The sequence below is a fragment of the Schistocerca cancellata genome, unplaced genomic scaffold (genome assembly GCF_023864275.1).
Source record: "Schistocerca cancellata isolate TAMUIC-IGC-003103 unplaced genomic scaffold, iqSchCanc2.1 HiC_scaffold_1147, whole genome shotgun sequence".
Taxonomy (NCBI): Eukaryota; Metazoa; Arthropoda; class Insecta; order Orthoptera; family Acrididae; genus Schistocerca; species Schistocerca cancellata.
The window spans coordinates 8,762,868-8,781,782 of NW_026047146.1; the positions used below are offsets into that span (position 1 = coordinate 8,762,868).

Here is an 18,915-nt window from a genome sequence, read left to right on the forward strand (position 1 = left end):
TACCTATTTCACTTTTAGAGAACTTACACAGTATTAAACGCAGAACAAATAATTAAGAAGTTTGGTGCATGACACTTATCTACATTATCTGTGAATCATTTACAAAGCTTTGTGAAACAAAAAAATTTCACAGAAAATACAGCAGTTGTGCACTGGTGTAAAGGCAACCAGGCACAATGAATTTGTTAGATTACACATTTTTGCATCTGACCCATTGACGTGAAGATGAATTGATGAACAAAAATATCATGAACACTGCCCATCAGGAGACTGAATGCCACATGTTGTACACACATGATGCAATAAGCAGATAACAGGTATATAAACAGACCAGAGATTAACAAGAAATTGTTCCACCAATTAGATGGGTTGATAGCATATGAATCCAACGCTGTAAGTGACTTTAGCAAAGGGCAAGTTACAGTGGCATTGCAGTTGGGAACTAGCGCCTCAAAAGTGGTGAAGCTGGTTGGCTGGATCTATGCTACCTTTGTGAACATCTGTGGAAAGTGTCTGAAAGATGATAAATCCATAACCTTATGAAAAGGTGTAATACATCTATATTTCATCACAAATCATGGCGGCTAGAGGCTTGCCTGCTCTGTAAAGCTGGACAAGTGGCAATATGTGGTATATCTAATGACAGAAAACAATGATGCAGCAGCCATACATGTTTTTGAACACACAATTCAATGTACATTTTTGAACATGGGGCTCCACAACATACGGTCACTGTATGTTTCCATACCGATCCACCAAAACGTTCAATTGCAACTCCAGCGGGCAAGGCGTCATGATGGTGAAATGAAGGACAATGAAAATGTCAACTGTCAGGATGGGTGACATTTCCTGTTACACTAGATCAGTTATCACATCCAGATATGCTACCATTTAGGTGAATGGCACCAGATGGAGGGCCAATTGCGCTATGCGACAGTCACTTGGGCTCCTTTGGGACATCTGGTAGTAATCGAAAGCATCATGGCAGTTGCAGACTATGTGACCTATGTTGCAACTGATAGATTCCTTCATGCCTGATGTGCTCTCCCATGGTGAAGGCAACTTTCAGCAGGGTAACTGTCCATGTCACATGTGCAGAACTACTACACAGTGGTCTGAGTAGCATGGTAACTAACACCGATGTCTCGACCACTCCATTTAGCTGATCTGAACGTGAGGAATACAACTGGTGCAACATACATCCAGAAATGTGTAAAAGACATGTCTAATCCATATCATGTAGAATTGTCATTGTATTGTGTTCCACAGGTGGAGAAACATGCTATTAAGCAGGTTGCTATATCTTTTGTTACGTTTACTAATGCAGGATTAGTACTAACAGAACATAAATGTACACACTATTAACCCATCAGTGCCGTGCATTGCCATATGGCAACGTCTGTAACACTTTTTTAAAATCGTTGATTCCACTGGATTCCGTTCCACAAGACTGTATAGATAACTACAATGCAACAGTTTTAACAATACATTTAAATTCTGTGGCGTAAGTAGTGTTGGAAGTCGTTGTTTGCTGAACGATGAAGAAAAATGGAGTGCAAGTTCGAGTAAGTATGTTTTACACAGTAAGTTACGATATATAATTTGGTTTTTTAGTATGGTTGTGCTTTAAATACTCAAATATATATTCTTTGGAGGTTACTGCTTTCTGTGAAATAAATTACGTTCATTTTGTCCGTTTGAACGTCGGTGTTGACATATGGTAACGCTAGGCGCTTGTACTCAGTAAAAGGACGAATTTTTTTTGTTTTGTTTTAGAAGAGGTTTCTCGCTTGCTGATGCGCTGGAGATTCTTTATAATGACAATATTAAAGGTGATGTGTTTCTTAAGCCCCCAGATCCGAATGTAGACACAGATGAAGATTCGGGAGATGAACATGTTGGTGGGTAAGTACGCCTATCATTGGTTTGTAATTGTTTGTATACTGATGCCGACTTTATTATGATGTGCTATTTCATTTCTTATTTTTACAGATTATTAGACAACCTGTCCTCTCGTCAACTACGAGCTAATGCTGAAATAAGGATGCCAAATAACGAAAGGATTGGTGTTGATTATGAGCACTGTAATCCGCCAGCACCATTAATGCGTACTGCACAAGATCCAATTGTTCCTGAAACAGCTACACAACGTCCAAATATACCAGAGCCATCTGTATCTGAGGTAAGATCTACCTTATTATCGGACAATATTGTGAACTGGGCTTCTGAAAAAGATACGTGTGGGAGGCAGTGGGAGAAAGGAGCTGACTTTGACAGTCAAATTACCTCTAATTTCCAAAAACCTGACTACTCAAGCTATGAAAAAATGTCGATCATTGACATATTTGAACTTTTCATTGGCCAGGAATTTATTGAGCATTTAGTGAAAGAAACAAAGCTTTATGCACTATTTCTCAATTGTCAGGACCCAAAAATTACAGCAGACGAAATATCGTGTTTCATCTCCATTTTGTATGTTTGTGGCTACAATAATTTACCTTCTAAAAGAAATTATTGGGACTCAAAAGATGACATGAAAAACTTGGCTGTGTCTCAGTCTATGAGAAGAGACAGATTTCTACAAATATGCAGGTTTCTGCACTGCACTGATGGAAATGACAAGGCATGGAAAATTCGTCCAGTTATGGACATGTTGAAGAAGTGCTGCATTGAGAATTTTGTACCTGAAGAACACCTGTCATATGACGAATGTATGGTGAAGTACTACGGCCACCATGGATGCAAACAGATCATTCATGGTAAGCCAATTAGATTCGGCTATAAAATATGGAGCCTAAATACTAAAGATGGATATTTTGTGAATTATGAACCGTATCAGGGAAAAGTTCCTAAGGGAAAAGCATTCTATGAGCAGTTATTTGGCAAGTCGGCCAGTCCCTTACTTGTTTTATTGGATGAAATTCCGGAAGTGAAGAGAAAAATTTGATACAACTTCTACATGAACAAGCTATTTACAGGGGCATTTCTATTTTCATTTCTCAAGTACTGTGGATACTCTGCCATTGGTACCATCAGAGAAAACAGGCTTCCTAAGGAATGTGTACTGGAAAATAGAAAATTATTTTCCAAGAAAGATTGGGGATATTTTGAGACAGCAATAGAGAAGAGTGATGGATTATTGTATGTGCGGTGGCTGGACAACTCAGTTGTCACAATGATCTCTTCTTCATGTGGTGCACAAGAAGTTGGCCAAGTCAAGAGATTCTCACAACTAAAAAAGCGAAATATAATGAGTCCCAGACCAAAACTGGTAACCAAATATAATACATATATGGGAGGTACTGATCAGATGGATCAGAATCTAGCATGCTATCGCATTGCAATAAGAAGCAAGAAATGGTAGTGGTGTCTCTTTACATAGATGTTAGATGTCGCCATACAAAACAGTTGGATTTTGTATAATAAAGCAAGAAACCAAACCATTTCTCAGCTTTATTTCAAGACAGACATAGCAACAGTGTACTCGCAAAGACACCAAGCTCTACCAAAAGGAGCCGGCAGACCATCTGCATCAAGGGCATGTTCCGACAGCTGCATATCAGATTCATTTAGGTTTGATAAGACTGACCACCTCGTCCAGCACACAGCAGGAAAGAAGAAGAAAAGGTGTGCACACAAGGACTGTAAACCTATAGTGAGAACAACGTGTTTAAAGTGTAATGTGGGATTGTGTATTGACTGTTTTATTCCATTTCATGTAAAATAACGCTGAGTTCAGAGTTTGATTTTTGATTGTTAATTGTACTGTGCTATAAAGTACCAATTATATGATGAAGACTGAATAATAAATTTGGACAAAACTTGTATATGTAATAAAAAATTTCAATAACCTACTTATTTTAGTTGAAGTTGTAATCCATATAAAATTAGGTAGTGAAAGCACCTAGTGTTGCCATATGGCAACATCAAATATCTTGCTAATGGCGGTAATGACTTTCGTCAAAATAACTCTGTTGTGTAATACCTTTTACAGACATAATAACGCAATTTAAAAAAAATCACGAAAAAATTAATTCTGGCGCTAAGGGTTAGTGACATATATAGCAAATCTCTTGAGGCAAAATACCTGAGTAAAATAATTGCCATAATCATGTTTCTCCAGTGTTGAGTTTACTAGCTTCAGTGAAGGAAGTGCCATGAATATATTTTTGCTGTCACTTTCTCAAATGCAGAGTTACAATTACTACATAATGACTATGTTTGGAATAATAAGCAGCAAGTCATCACATTTCCTTGGCCTTATACTGAATATTGTGTGGTAATTATAGCTATTGACAAAGGTAAGGATTTATCACAATTCACAATCTTCTTGTCTCAAGATCGATAGGAAAAAGCAGCAGCGTTAATGACAAAAACACATTTGATTCATGTTTCTGGAGTATTTAGTAATACAATTTCTTAACATCTCAAGCTGCAGATAGGGATTTTTATATTGTCACATTATCTGTTACCTCAATATAGTACACATTATTGCACTTTTTTCACAATTCTACCACACTTTAATGTTATTTCACAGGCATTACAATTCATTGTCCCCCTACTACATTCATTATTTTATAGGCCTTGAGGGCACCAACCAGGAAAATCTATTTGCATAAACTAACACTAACTTGTAGTTACTTTCTGATGTGACGTAATGCATGTGTCTTGAAAGTACCCAACTGAGTGAAACTTTTGTCACAAATATCACATTTGTGAGGTCCCCTTCCCATGTGGACTAATGCATGTGTCTTGAGATCACCTGACCTAGCAAATGATTTGCCACAAATATCACATTTGTGAGGTCTTTTCTAGGTGTGTATGAAGCCTGTTTCTAGAGATCGCCTGACTCAGCAAAAGATTTCCCACACATCTCACATTTGTGAAGTATCTTTTCAGTGTGAATTGTTACATGCATCTTGAGAGTGCCTGACCTAGCAACAGATTACCCACAAATCTCACAGTTGTGAGGTTCCTTTCCAGTGTGAATTAATAGATGCCTCTTGAGATTCGCTGACCTAGCAAAAGATTTCACACATTTCACACATTTGTGAGGTTTCTTTCCAGTGTGAATCAATACATGATTCTTGAGATAACCTGATGCAGCAAAACATTTCCCACAAATCTCACATTTGTGGGGTTTCTTTCCAGTGTGAATTAATACATGAGTCTTGAGATAACCTGACGTAGCAAAACATTTCCCACAAATCTCACATTTGTGGGGTTTCATTCCATTGTGAAATAATACATGAGTCTTGAGATAACCTGATGTAGTAAAACATTTTCCACAAATCTCACATTTGTATGGTTTCTTTCCAGTGTGAATTAATACATGAGTCTTCAGACAACCTGATGTAGCAAAACATTTTCCACAAAACTCACATTTGTGGGTTTTCTGTCCAGTGTGAATTAATACATGAGTCTTGAGATAACCTGATGTAGCAAAACATTTGCCACAAATCTCACATTTGTGGGGTTTCTTTCCAGTGTGAATTAATATGTGAGTCCTGAGATAACCTGATGTAGTAAAACATTTTCCACAAATCTCACATTTGTGAGGTTTCTTTCCAGTGTGAATTAATACGTGGGTCTTGAGACAACCTGATGTAGCAAAACATTTTCCACAAATCTCACATTTGTGAGGTTTCTTTCCAGTGTGAATTAATATGTGAATCTTGAGACAATCTGATCTAGCAAAACATTTTCCACAAATCTCACATTTGTGAGGTTTCTTTCCAGTGTGAATTAATAAATGAGTCTTCAGACAATCTGATCTAGCAAAACATTTTCCACAAATCTCACATTTGTGAGGTTTCTTTCCAGTGTGAATTAATGTTTGCTTCTTGAGATTGCCTAACACAGTAAAAGATTTCCCACAAATCTCACATTTGTGAGGTTTCTTTCCAGTGTGAATTAAGGCCTGTGTCATCAGATCGCCTGACCTAGCAAACCATTTGTCACACATACCACATTTGTCGGTTCTATTTGCGATATGTAGATCAGCCTGGGCACTGACATTAACAGCTGTAGATAAAATTCCATAAGCCCTTGTTTTCTCTGCATCATTTGTTATGTGTGTGTTACACATGTCATTATAGGCCTTCTTTGAAATTTTCCAAGTTTCATTATATGAAGGCTGTTCAATGTGTTCTGTAACAGAAACTTCTGGCTCACTATCCAAGAAGATACTGCTTTGATGCTCATCACTATAGCCATATTTTTCATGGCGGCCAGCAGTTAAGACATGATAATTCTCTCTCATTCTCAAATGTGTTTCCAAACTAACCTTACTGTGAAATACCTCACCACACCACTTACAAACATACAAAGGTGGTTGCATGCCATCAATGTGCATAAACACATGCATTATGAGTCTGTATTTTGAAGGAAAGTTCTGTTGGCAGAAATCACAGCTATATAGATGTAATTCCTTTTCCCTCTTACTACAGTCATATTGGGAGGCAACTGAGCATTCCTCATCTATAGTCACATTTTCTGTACCAAACTCATGTGTTGACTTCTCCTCGTCTATCACCGACTCATCCTGGACCAGCCCATGGTGACGAATTTCTTCACATGATATGCCACAGCTCCCACCAGTAGTCTGTGTCAATCTGAAGAGTGAGGGCAAGAATGTTAAATGTTGATATATAAACAACAAAGAAACAATATTTGAGTGTCTATAAATCCAGTACTATAGGCCACAAGTCATAAAAGTGCATAAGAAATTGCATATTTAGTAACTGTTAATGATTTAAAATTATTATATTCCACCAGAAGGAAAGAACTGATGAGGTAAAAGTGGTTTAAAAAGAAATTAAACACAGAAAATTCAATGATGATGAATCTGAGTCACTGCTGATTTCATTTGAAATTTTAAGTGAGAGTTAAAATAATTCACTTTCATGTGCTACAATCTTTTCAAAATACAGTACTACAAGTTAACAGTTTACACCAATTTATTAAATGTATCAAAAAAATTCTTACATTCAAGGTATTTAAGATTTAATTAAGAGAAATAATTTTTAAATGTTCTTCTTCCATTATCTTAGCTCTGTAACTGCCTTTTTTTGTTTCACAAACATTTTCACCTTTGGAGATGAAATTTATTTCACCTAGTTAACAGATTTTTTTTTGTTTGATTCCCAATGAGTAAAGAACTAGTGCAAGCTTCAACATTTTGAAGGTATCTAGAATGGATGTTAATCAGGTGGATAATGATGGTTCATGAACAAGAATCAATCAAGGGAAAAGTTTGTATACTGATGAATGAATGTGAATGACACACTTGCAGATCGTTTTAATCTAAGACTGTGTTTTTGGCACTGCAATTTGTATGAAGCCTTGCACATATGGAAATACTGTCTAAAAAGATGGAAATAGTTATAAATTTTCCACTATATTTGCAGTGAGCCTTTTTGAAAATTTTTACATCTTCCTAACATCTGGTCATCTGACATTGCAGAACACCATTGACTGAAGGGCACACATATAAATGGCCACTTCATCACCCATTAGACACTGCTAGCTGACACCACATATTGTGTAGCAGTAGTAACAGTTGATGCATGAGCTACCCCTTCAGTATCTGGGTCCCATTATTCCACCTGCAGTTAAACCCTCTCCCACAGAACAGAACTGTGATGCCTTTCAGGTCCCCAGTATGTGCATCATGTTGGACATGAAAGAGTACGAACTACTGAAGCCATGCATAATCCAGTGTTATCTTTTGCTCTGCAACTTTTGACTTTTTTGCGTTTTGTTGGGGGTATAGTTTTGGGTGATATGGTACCTGGTAAATTTCGAGTGTTTTTAAACTCTTCATTAGGATCACAGGATTTTTTTAACGTAACTGGTATCATGGTGTGTGTCACATTCTAGAAGTTGACAACTGCATCACTAGATATTGCAACTTTTTTTAAACTGAATTAGTTAGAACATGTATTTTCATACATATGGGAGTAAAGTAACTGAACATTAATAATTAAGAAAGAAATAAAAAAAAGCAAGTAAGGTTTCAGGCAAATAGCTTTCTTTTTCTCAAAGTATTAGATGTAAAACATACACTTAAAATTTTATGCTATGCCAGTGAACCATAAACAAACCAGGATAAGAAAGAGAATTTGTGGAAAAATTCAACAATAAATAAAGTTTGATGTTAATTATTTATCAATTGTTTTAGAGACCTCCATGTAACCATTGTGTAGGTACTGGGTACTTGTGTCATATCCTTAATATTTACTGACAACATTTTCTGTGGCAGGCACATTCATAAACTGTTCATGCAGCAATAATGGATGTGCACATGTATTTTATCAACACACATACTACAGCCTGGGCGGAAACAGTGCTGATGGCTCACACCACATTTGTTAGAAATTCTGGCACTAAAGCTGTTACCTCTACTTTATTCCTTCCTTTGTTCTCTCTATTCTCAAATCAAAGAGCAGTCATCATGAACAAAAACCGTTTCTTACATTCTGTATATCTATACCAGTACCCTCTATCCAACAACTAGTTGGGTCAGGGGATTAATGGGACTTCACCACCTTTACTCAGACTTTTGGCTGAGGCTGGTTGTGACATGCCAATCCGTATATAGGCTAGTATTACGATGGGGTCACGACTCCCAAAGACACCCCCCCTGCACCCGCCGGATTTTATACACCCCAACTGTCTGCGTCCAGTGTAATTCATGGGAAAGTGCGAATGTCTGCAAATGTTTGCGAGCTATGTAACTGAGGTGAAACGAGGGGACCAGCCCGGTATTCGCCTATTAGGATGAGTAAAACCGCCTAAAAACCACTTCCAGGCTGGCTAGCACACTAGCCCTTCATTGTTATCCCGCTGTGCGGATTCGATCCAGGGTTGCTGTACCTACCCGAACCCAGGAAGCTGCACATTAGTGCTCTTGGCTACCCTGGTGGGTCGTTTGATACATTGTCATGAAAATATAACATCTGCTTCCATCTACTAAGGAAATATTGTCAATGAATTTGATGCCAGGGTTGGAGGCTGCTGTTAATACAAGCAAACCTATAAAAAGCTTTTATCTCAGAAACATCAATATCATGCAAAGAAGGTATGTTCTTTCGAACATTTTTATATTATCAAGATTGTTTCAACACTGTTGAATCCCATCTAAAATTCCGCAAAGGGAAAGTACACCTGATTTGTTGTTCAGTGTCTCTATTTCTACCCATTGCATTACTACTTAGTAACAGGGCTGGAATCTGCAAAGCAATGCTATATTGTCTAGCACAAACATTGCTTGGGTTGTGCATTTCTCCATTTGAAAGCGTTTCCCCTCCCATAGAAGAAGTAATCATGGTGATATGACTATGTCCTCTGTTACCACCACGACCACGACCGCCGCCGCCGCCACTGCCACCAAGGCCCTGTTGTGAATTTGTATCATCAATTTTACAGTCTATTTTTTTACACAGTCCATTGTAGCCAATATCACGAATGATGATGATGATGTTGATGATGAGGACGACACAAACACCCAGTCACCAGGCAGAGAAAGTCCCCAACCTGGCCATGAATCTAACCCGGGACCCCATGATCCAGAAGCAGCAATGCTAGCTACTACACCATGAGCTGCAGACAGAACTCATGGAGAATAACAAGTCCATTCAGGCAGGTTTTAATGATTAGAGAGACGTGGCACACACTGCATATTGTAAAAGACACTAACAGAAGACACGATAACTACTACACTGTAATAACAACAATAAACATGAGCTGTTGATAAAAAACCTCTATTGAGTAGCAATCATAGAATGAGTGTGGTATCTCTGCAAGACGTCATAGCCACTTTATTATGAATTCATTGAGGGGAAAATTGTCTGAACAGCACCCTGTTTTCATAACAAGAAGTCGATCCGAGGTGTTTTAAGTGATTATAATTAAACTGATGTTTGGTTGCTGCAGTGTGGGCTCTAAACTTTGTAGGATGCTGTAACATTGTAATGATTGAAAAAAGAGGAGAAACGATCAGAGCGATGATAATGGTGGTTCTGGTACATTTATTAGGATATGATCAGAAGTTACGTCTACTGACTCTGCATTATGCTGTATCCATGACATGACATGGTTAACAGTTGCCTACAGTATATACGGTGTAATCAGATTGATTGTCATCATATGATATCTTTCTGATCAGGAATATCTGGATACATCCCCAATAAATCTTTCAAATATCCCAACATGCACATGTCGCATGAACTTAGGTTGGGGGATCTCGAAGGTCACATATCTTTAAACTGCCTAGATATAATGCGGGTGATACCAAAGATTTCATGAAACCAATAGTTCACTCGACAACTGACATACCATGCCACCCCATCTCACATCAAAATAAAGGTGCAGACGCTTGTGGTCTTGCAATGCTGGAATCACGTTACATAACAAGGTCCTTATAAAGTTCAGATGTCTCTGTACACCTAAGAGGTGCTTGTTCGTGTCACCTACAAGGAACAGTGACTCAGAATGAAGGGGCTTGTGAAATCACACCACACTGTCACATAAGCTGAGTGCAGTGGATGTTCCTGCACAAGATTTGGGAGGACAACCCCATGTGTGACAGTTCTGTGCATTCCTGGCCCCATGCAGAGTAAAATATGCCTTGTACTTCCAAAGAATATTCCCCAGCCAAAAGTCACTCTTTTCCAGGCATGCCAAAAATAAAGGCAAAGTCACAGCGTTGTGGCCTATCCTGGGGCTTCTTTAGCAGCAAATTCTGAGCCTTATAGAGATACTAGTGTGAAATGTGCCACAAAATCTTTTGAACTGTTGACTGGGGAAGGCACAGTAAGAGGCAGTGTGTAACAGAGAGAGAGAGAGAGAGAGAGAGAGAGAGAGAGAGAGAGAGAGAGAGATCCTGTGACAACTCTAACACTTAATGCAGAATTTGAGGCATCTGCTGCATGGTCAGCTAAAAGCAACTTCAATGACCGCTATGGGAATCTGCTGCACCACTCAATTCACCTATTTCTTCAAATTTCTTGATTGTATTCTTCACGAGATTTATTGACATGGAGCTCTTCTCAGCCATTTATGTCAATGATATTCTTGCAATGCAGTGCTGCTGTTCTGATAAAACAACTGTACCACACATGCACGGCGTCTCTTCTCAATAGGCACTTCATTTCATATGGAAGCCTTAAACCTTTTTAACTGAGTGTATGTCCAGAAATGAAAAACTCCCAGATTTCCCAGTTAGAAAAGCGCTTTCCAGGGTGAAAAACGTTTTAATGGATGGAAGTACATTTTTCCATCTTGAAAGATATCGTTACCCAAGGAGCTGTAAACCTCATCAATCCCTTGAATGGTTATGGGTTTATAAGATGGTATAGAACTTTCTGGCAGTTTAGGAATCTCAATCAAAGCATTTATGAAAGATCTTTGATGTGTGGCAACATGTCCACTACATATTTTCGTATGACGAAAGTATGAACACGAATTCCAACAATTACATCACAGTAGCTTCTAAAGCACTGCAAGATTGTGATGTGCTTTTGTGGGCCAAGCATTGCTCGTGTCACATCTCGCCAGCCGATGACAGCAGATATTCAGAGCATAGGAAATATGATGTCAGCCAATAACAAAATAAATGTTAAGCTGTGTAAACACACAAGTGGAAGAAGTTAATTGTTTAAATTACTATACATCAGTAGAACTACAACAAAAGTTAAGTTTTCATATATAATATTGACTTTCTTACAGTTTTTTCTGTTTTTCTGAGGGCACCAGTTTCAATTTTAGCAGCTTTATATTTCTGACAAGTACGATTATAAATTTCACTGATATGCACTAGACACTTTGTGGGTTACGTGGCTGGATTTGTGTTCTGTAGAGCACTTCGACTTCTCCCATAGTAAAGTCAGTTACATTTGAAATCACTCAAGATCTTCGCTCTTGTTTTTGAAAGGCAACTATATTTTTTGCCAGCATTATTGCATAATCTGTCATCAATAAAAACTGTAATAATTATGAAAGACTAAACTCGAAACTTCGTCATTTTTTGTATTACCTTTTCAACATATAGCAAATGCAAGTGTGCCACCAAAATTTAGAATATAAGGCATAAATGGCTTGTCCTCTGGGCCCAAAATTTTTTCATATTTGCTGGTGGTCAGCGTTAAGTCTTGAATGTGAATATAATGCTCCACGATTTAAGAAAATCATCACACATTCTGAAATGCATGATCATCTTGCATAAAAGGAAATTTACTTTGAAAGTAATGGTTCTGAAACCAACATTCGAGATATTTCACCACATCCTGTTAGAAATGAACCGGTTGTGACTTCACTCATCAAAATGTGCCCAGGAATGATATATATTGAAAGAAGTTCATTGTTAGAAAATATTGTAGAATCTTTCACAGTGATGTCGGCAGATGCCTGTGTGTGCACTTATTCTGTTTATGTGAATGGCTCATTTTCTTTGCAATAAAAGATTTATTTTGGTGATATTCCCTCTTTTACGTTTTATTGCTGCATTATTATTCTGCAGTGGCGAGCTAAACTAATTTTTTTTATTAGTGTATCAGTTCTTAGCAATCAAAATTACAAAAATTTAACTGAAAAACAAAATTAAAAAATTCCTACAATTCTGAAAAATCCCTCATCCGGATCTGAACAGATCAGAAACCTTTTTGTGTGGCTATATTAAAGACAAGGTGTACAACAGTAATCCCAAGCTGAAAAGCGACATTCAGGTGGTCATCGACGACACTGATGTTCTGTCACTTCAGTGGGTATAGCAGAATTTTGCTATTTGGCAGAGCCACATCATCATCAATGATGGCAGGCATATCGAACATGTCATAACCTAAATCCCAATAGCTGTGGCGAAGTTTACATGTTGAATAAAGTGTGTGAACGCTGTAGTTTGTAACTAATTTACGATTTTTTCATATAGTTCAATAATTATCACCTTGTATGTTTGCTAAGTGACAGACTGGGTACTGGGCTACATATCCCTCACTGCTACCTGTGTTTTGAGTAAGTAATTCAATTACATATGTTGGTGTGGCTTTCTGCCCAAGTTGAAAGTGAGGTTATCACTTCCTTTGCCATAATGCATAGGAAGTTGAAATCACTATTAATGTTCGTCATCCTTAACACACAGTATGACTCCTTCACTCTCTCATTCTTTCATGGAAACAATTTGTGGTCAAAAGAAAATTTAAGGGACCACTGATTGAAGCTTTCCACTTTTGGTGAGGTTTCTTTACTGGATGGTGCATATCATCCACATACACACACTTTAGAACCATTTACTCTAAATGTCTGATTAAATATATTTACTTTGTGATTGATCAAAATGTTTGCAGATAATCACTTTATCGGTTAGTAGTATTAACTGCTCAGGATGTTATACATTGGTTCAATGAATTAAAAATTATAGTTTAAGAATAAAACAATGAAATGGCTTTCCATCCAAATTTCCAAGTCGGCAGGTTAATGTGTAATATCATATCCTACTGATTTGTGTACTCTGTCTTCAAAAAATATTTGCCTGTCTGGTACCCATGTAGGTACATTTCTTATACACCTGCTGTCAGATAGGACAAGTTACACAGCATAGAAGTCTAGTGAATCCCTTTTAGATATTGCTCAGAAGACTGAAACTTTCATGATCTACAGATGGAAAGTGCTGACTATCTACTTGAGGGTCCTCTGAACACAACTAATAAGACCATTACAGACTTAATTTATCATGCACTGCTCAAATGTAACATTGACACACAGCTGGTCAGTGCATTCTGGCAATCATAGTGTACATAATAGAGTGATACCTTTTGAACCCACGCAGAAAGTCAATCAGTACTTTCTTGGATTCTTTGACACAGGTAAACCACATGCTGACCAAACTTTCAACATGATTTTGTTTACAGCTGTAAGATACAAATTATAGTAACTATAGAGTTATGTACAGTCCTTGCCTGGTTTGATGATATTACACTACATTAATACATGTTCCACAGATCCTGAATATGACACTTTGCAATGTGGAACTTGTGAGTTTAACATTAGGTTTCTTTACACAATGCATTTTTTTTTACAATTACTATTTCATATTTAAAAATTTATCTACTGAGCAGACGATGTCCTCATTCATAAATACTTTTGATTTGTTTTTAGAAGCTGGTTGGCTATCTGTCTGACTGTTAATGCTACCTGGTAGACGAACAAACATTTTCCTGGCAGCGCAGTTCATCTCTTTCTGTGCCAAAGTCAGATTTCGCCACTGCTCTTTGATATTATCTTTGAAATGTGATTCTTCATTAATAACAAATTTCGTAAGTGAATGTATGTATTGTGAAGGTACTGCGAACCTCCCTAGTTCCTTAAATAAGTGTCTGCAAGGTGATCTTCAGTGCTTCCCTACTATTATTCTGATTTCAGGTTTTGTGCAATGAATACTTTTTCTCTAAATGATGTCACTCTAAAACTTCATGCTATATGGAAGCAGTGAATGGAAATATGCATTCTAAGTTAATTTACTGATATGTTTGTCACCAAAATTTGCAATAACTTTAATAGCATAAGATGCTGAACTGACATGTTTCATAAGCTCATGATGTACTTCAAATTAATTTCTTGTCAATTCACATACCCAGAAATTTCAAATATTCTGCTTAGCAACAGATTCCTGTTCAAAATCAATACTTATAAATGGTATTCTGCCATTACTCACAGAACATTGTACACTGTGTTTTCTCAAAACCATCTGCAGACAACCACTTAATTTCCTGAAAGACATAATTCACAGTTTCCTCAGCTAACTCATATTTCTTTGGTGTGATTACTGCATCATCAGAGAAAGAACTAGCTTTTCATCTTCATGAATGTAGATTGCCAGGTCATTAACATATATTAAGAAAAATATGAGGAACAAACCTGAACACTATGGGACACCATTCTTCATACCTCCTCAGTTAGAGGGTGTACTGTTATCAAAGCAACATTACCATTTCCGCTCGTTTTCATGACCACGATGTAGCCATACCTGGATCCACACTAATAGACTAAAAGATTTACTGACTGTAAAAGGAAAGCAATACTACACAATAAAAAAAATGATTCAGAAATGATAGAAGAAGGGTAGTGTTCCTCCCTGCCTCAATGCTGTGTTGGGTCCATCAGCATGATCATAGGTTCTGGAGATAAACTGATACAAAATGATTAACATTCAAGTAATGAGGAGATGGAGATACTTATGGATAATTTGGCTATATAAGCACACGTTTTTAATGCTATGTACATTTTAATACTAAGTTACAATTGCTGGTGCGTATTAACAAAAGCTTTTCACATAACAGGCAATACTTGATAGTAATGTCCTCTCGATGGACCCTGTTCGTAATTAATTACATAAAACTACATGTTCTCTGATTGAAAAGACAATTAGGACATTTACAGAGTATTTTACACAAATTTTAAAATTTTTGCAGAACACAGCAAGTCTGCCTTTCATGGAATTGAAACAGTAAAAGGTGAATCGCTCAAGGCTTCATTTGTCTTGAAATAACAGAATTCTTCTTTTATATCATTAATCGATAAGTGTACTTAGAGATTTATGACCGCCGCATGAGAGTGGCAAAGATAAAGAATAATAGATTCTGCCACTGCTATGTGACGGTTGATTTCTTTTACATTACAATTGCTTGACAACGTCAGGCCATCAGGCGTTTACCATTGAGTGTATACTAATGTTTGTAGGGCGAAAATTACTAATATTACAAGGACTGCTAACTTTAGCACACTCTCTCTACAGTTAATGTCAACCTTCTGCATTCTTCCACTAAAATATGATTTAAACTGTTTGTGCATGTCCTGCTCACAACAGGCTTTTAGTACTCCATTTGAAGTGCCATTGATTCCATGTGTGCTTTTACACTGAGTGAATTTATTATTTTCCTAATTTCAGTTTGAGAGGTGGTTTGAATTTCAATTTTATCAAATTGCATAGGTATTCCTTCTTCCACGTACAACCTTGTATTTCCTAATGAACAGCTGTATCCTAATTTCTCTGCAACATTTAAAAAATGATTATTAAAATTACTTCTGATTTTTGTTAAACCTTTCATTGAGTTTGATAGGAATAAAATCTTTCTGTGATTTCCACTGTCGTGTTTCCTTTCTAGCAATATCCCAAATTGTTTTAATTTTATCATCAGAGGTGCTAATCCGAGACATGGTGCACACACTTCTTGGCTTTTTAATAACTTTTCCTAATACAGTGCAACAGTTTTTGCAATATTTGGCTCTTACTGGATAATTACTCCTTGTGGCTGTAAAATACATTTCGATTTTCTATATACAACATATTATTATCTCTTTAATAAGTCACAGCTTTTTAGATTGTTTCTTACAATTACGATTTGTTGTTTCCTTTGGGAAATTATTTTCACATTAAATTTGAAATTAGCATCAGCTTCCCTGTAGATCTCATCCCATTCTGTTGCTAGCTTTACAATTGTTAAATTGAATGCACTATTTTGGAGCACTATTTTGCATTACTTGTATGGAACTATGTCATATAGTATACCTAGATGTGCATCATGATCATAAGGATCATTCTCAAAAGGGTAAGTATTTATTTGATTAAATTTATATTCAGTCTATAAAGTATCTGTCTTAGTGCTGCTTTCCTGTACTACCTATGCAGAAAAATCAATAACTGATGTCAAATTGAAAGAACCAAGAAATACTCCACGGTAGTTCCATCAGATTTCTTCAGAAAATCTACATTGGAAACCCCGCAAACTATAATTGTCTGACTGGCAGATGGCATAATAAAGATTCAAAGTATTTCAGAAATCGTTGGAAATTTCTGACTGGGGACCTATACACAGCTAGAACTATAAATGTTCTATTTAGTTTAAGCTCACAGCCACATGCATCTGCATGTTGCTCTATGCAATATGTTTTTTAGTTTCTGAATTTTTCATACTGTCTTTAATTTTAACGTATGAAGGCCCCTCTACTTGCCCACTGCTATCCCTCTTCCCCCTCTGCTCAACTCCCTTTCTCCTCTGCTTTTCTTCCCCCTCCCCTTCCCCTCAATGGTACCTCATCCAACTTCTCTGCACTAAGAGGCAGTCTCACAATCTTATGCTTCATTTCTGGTGCTAAGCTGTGAAGTTCATATCGATTATAAATATGGCAATGACACCTGACCACCTCCACAATCGCCACCTTGGTATATCAGCATTAAATAGAGTTACTCTTCCCTTCCAGTTAATGTGGAATTTCCTCCTCCTTTGTTCTTGAATTAGAAAATTTCCCCTTTATTCCGTAAATTTAACTGGCATTGTCGACCATCAGAGCGCCCTCATTGAATAGTCTCAATAAAGGTAAACACAAGGATTCAAATACGTCACTGTTGAGTTCTTCGTGATAATCATTGATTTTTGGGCATGTTCAGATCATTCTGCATGAAACACAGTAAATGTGTTTCCTCTGCCTTACAGTACTTTCAAACCATCATTGCTTTTTGAAGCTTGTCACATTTTGTTTATTGCACTATTTTGTTTGGGCCACATCTGATCAAAATAAATAATACGGAAACGATTATTTCTTTTACTGATGCTGTGAATTTATCTCAGAAGTATCAACATTTAATACAGTATCAGATCCTCCATCAGAGACCATCTTTCATCTTTGCATTTGCTGAATGTGTATGCCTAAGGTTTCAGAACTCTTCCTCTCAATAATTAGCCCCCTGTGAAAGCTATCTTATAATTTAAAACATCATCTTCATTTTGTCTTGTAGGTTACTCGCCATGGTCATGAAATTTCAATATAATACAATGAAGAACATCTTTCTAAAGATCTTCCAAATCCGTTTCTGGACACAGGTTTCCATCCACTGCACTTATGTAAATATTTTCAGTAAAGTTCATGGTCAAACACCAGATACATATGTTGTTGAAGTTTGCAGAGCTGATAAGATTCAGTCTCTTTTTGCTTTGTCTTTAAGGTCATAAAGAAATTCGTTTACCTTATGTAAAATACTCTTTGCTGGCTCTGTGTGCATGGGAATCAAGTCATCTTAACTCAGAAATAAAAACGGATATATTAATAAATGGAAATCACTGCTCTCTTAGCAAACATATGCTTCTGTCCAGTGAGCACAAGTAAATGATGGATAGTGATTGTCAAAAAATCTGCAAAGCCATGGCAACAGCAGCATGAATTAAGCACAGCATTACCGTATGACCCTGTCTGTCTGTTACCTATTGTGTGGGGGGGCTGAGGGGGAGATGGGCGCATGTGGGGGGGCTGAGACGAGACGGGCGCGCGTGGTGTGGGGGCGGAGGGGAGACGGGCGCGCGTGGTGTGGGGGCGGAGGGGAGACGGGCGCGCGCGCGGTGGGGGGGGAGGGGAGACGGGCGCGCGCGCGGTGGGGGGGAGGGGAGACGGGCGCGCGCGCGGTGGGGGGGGGAGGGGAGACGGGCGCGCGCGCGGTGGGGGGGGAGGGGAGACTGGCGCGCGCGCGGTGGGGGGGGAGGGGAGACGGGCGCGCGCGGAGTGGGGGGGAGGGGAGACGGGCGCGCGCGCGGTGGGGGGGAGGGGAGACGGGCGCGCGCGCGGTGGGGGGGGAGGGGAGACGGGCGCGCGCGCGGTGGGGGGGAGGGGAGACGGGCGCGCGCGCGGTGGGGGGGAGGGGAGACGGGCGCGCGCGCGGTGGGGGGGAGGGGAGACGGGCGCGCGCGCGGTGGGGGGGAGGGGAGACGGGCGCGCGCGCGGTGGGGGGGAGGGGAGACGGGCGCGCGCGCGGTGGGGGGGAGGGGAGACGGGCGCGCGCGCGGTGGGGGGGAGGGGAGACGGGCGCGCGCGCGGTGGGGGGGAGGGGAGACGGGCGCGCGCGCGGTGGGGGGGAGGGGAGACGGGCGC

At 38.7% G+C, this 18,915-nt stretch overlaps 1 protein-coding gene across 4 annotated transcripts in view; it reads right to left on the minus strand.

Annotated features, from left to right (window-relative positions):
- Nucleotides 1-18,915, minus strand: part of LOC126159813 (zinc finger protein 737-like) — a 335,328-nt gene that overhangs the window by 227,315 nt on the left and 89,098 nt on the right. For 2 of the 4 annotated variants that reach the window (XM_049916615.1, XM_049916616.1), the window contains exon 7: nt 4,078-6,614. The exons of 1 other annotated variant lie outside the window; for it this stretch is intronic. In XM_049916615.1, the coding sequence (XP_049772572.1) occupies nt 4,946-6,614 (1,669 nt within the window). In that variant the 3' untranslated portion in view covers nt 4,078-4,945. Of the gene's footprint in view, nt 1-4,077; nt 6,615-18,915 lie in introns of those variants that run through there. One more of the 4 variants, XM_049916617.1, reaches the window with a different exon arrangement.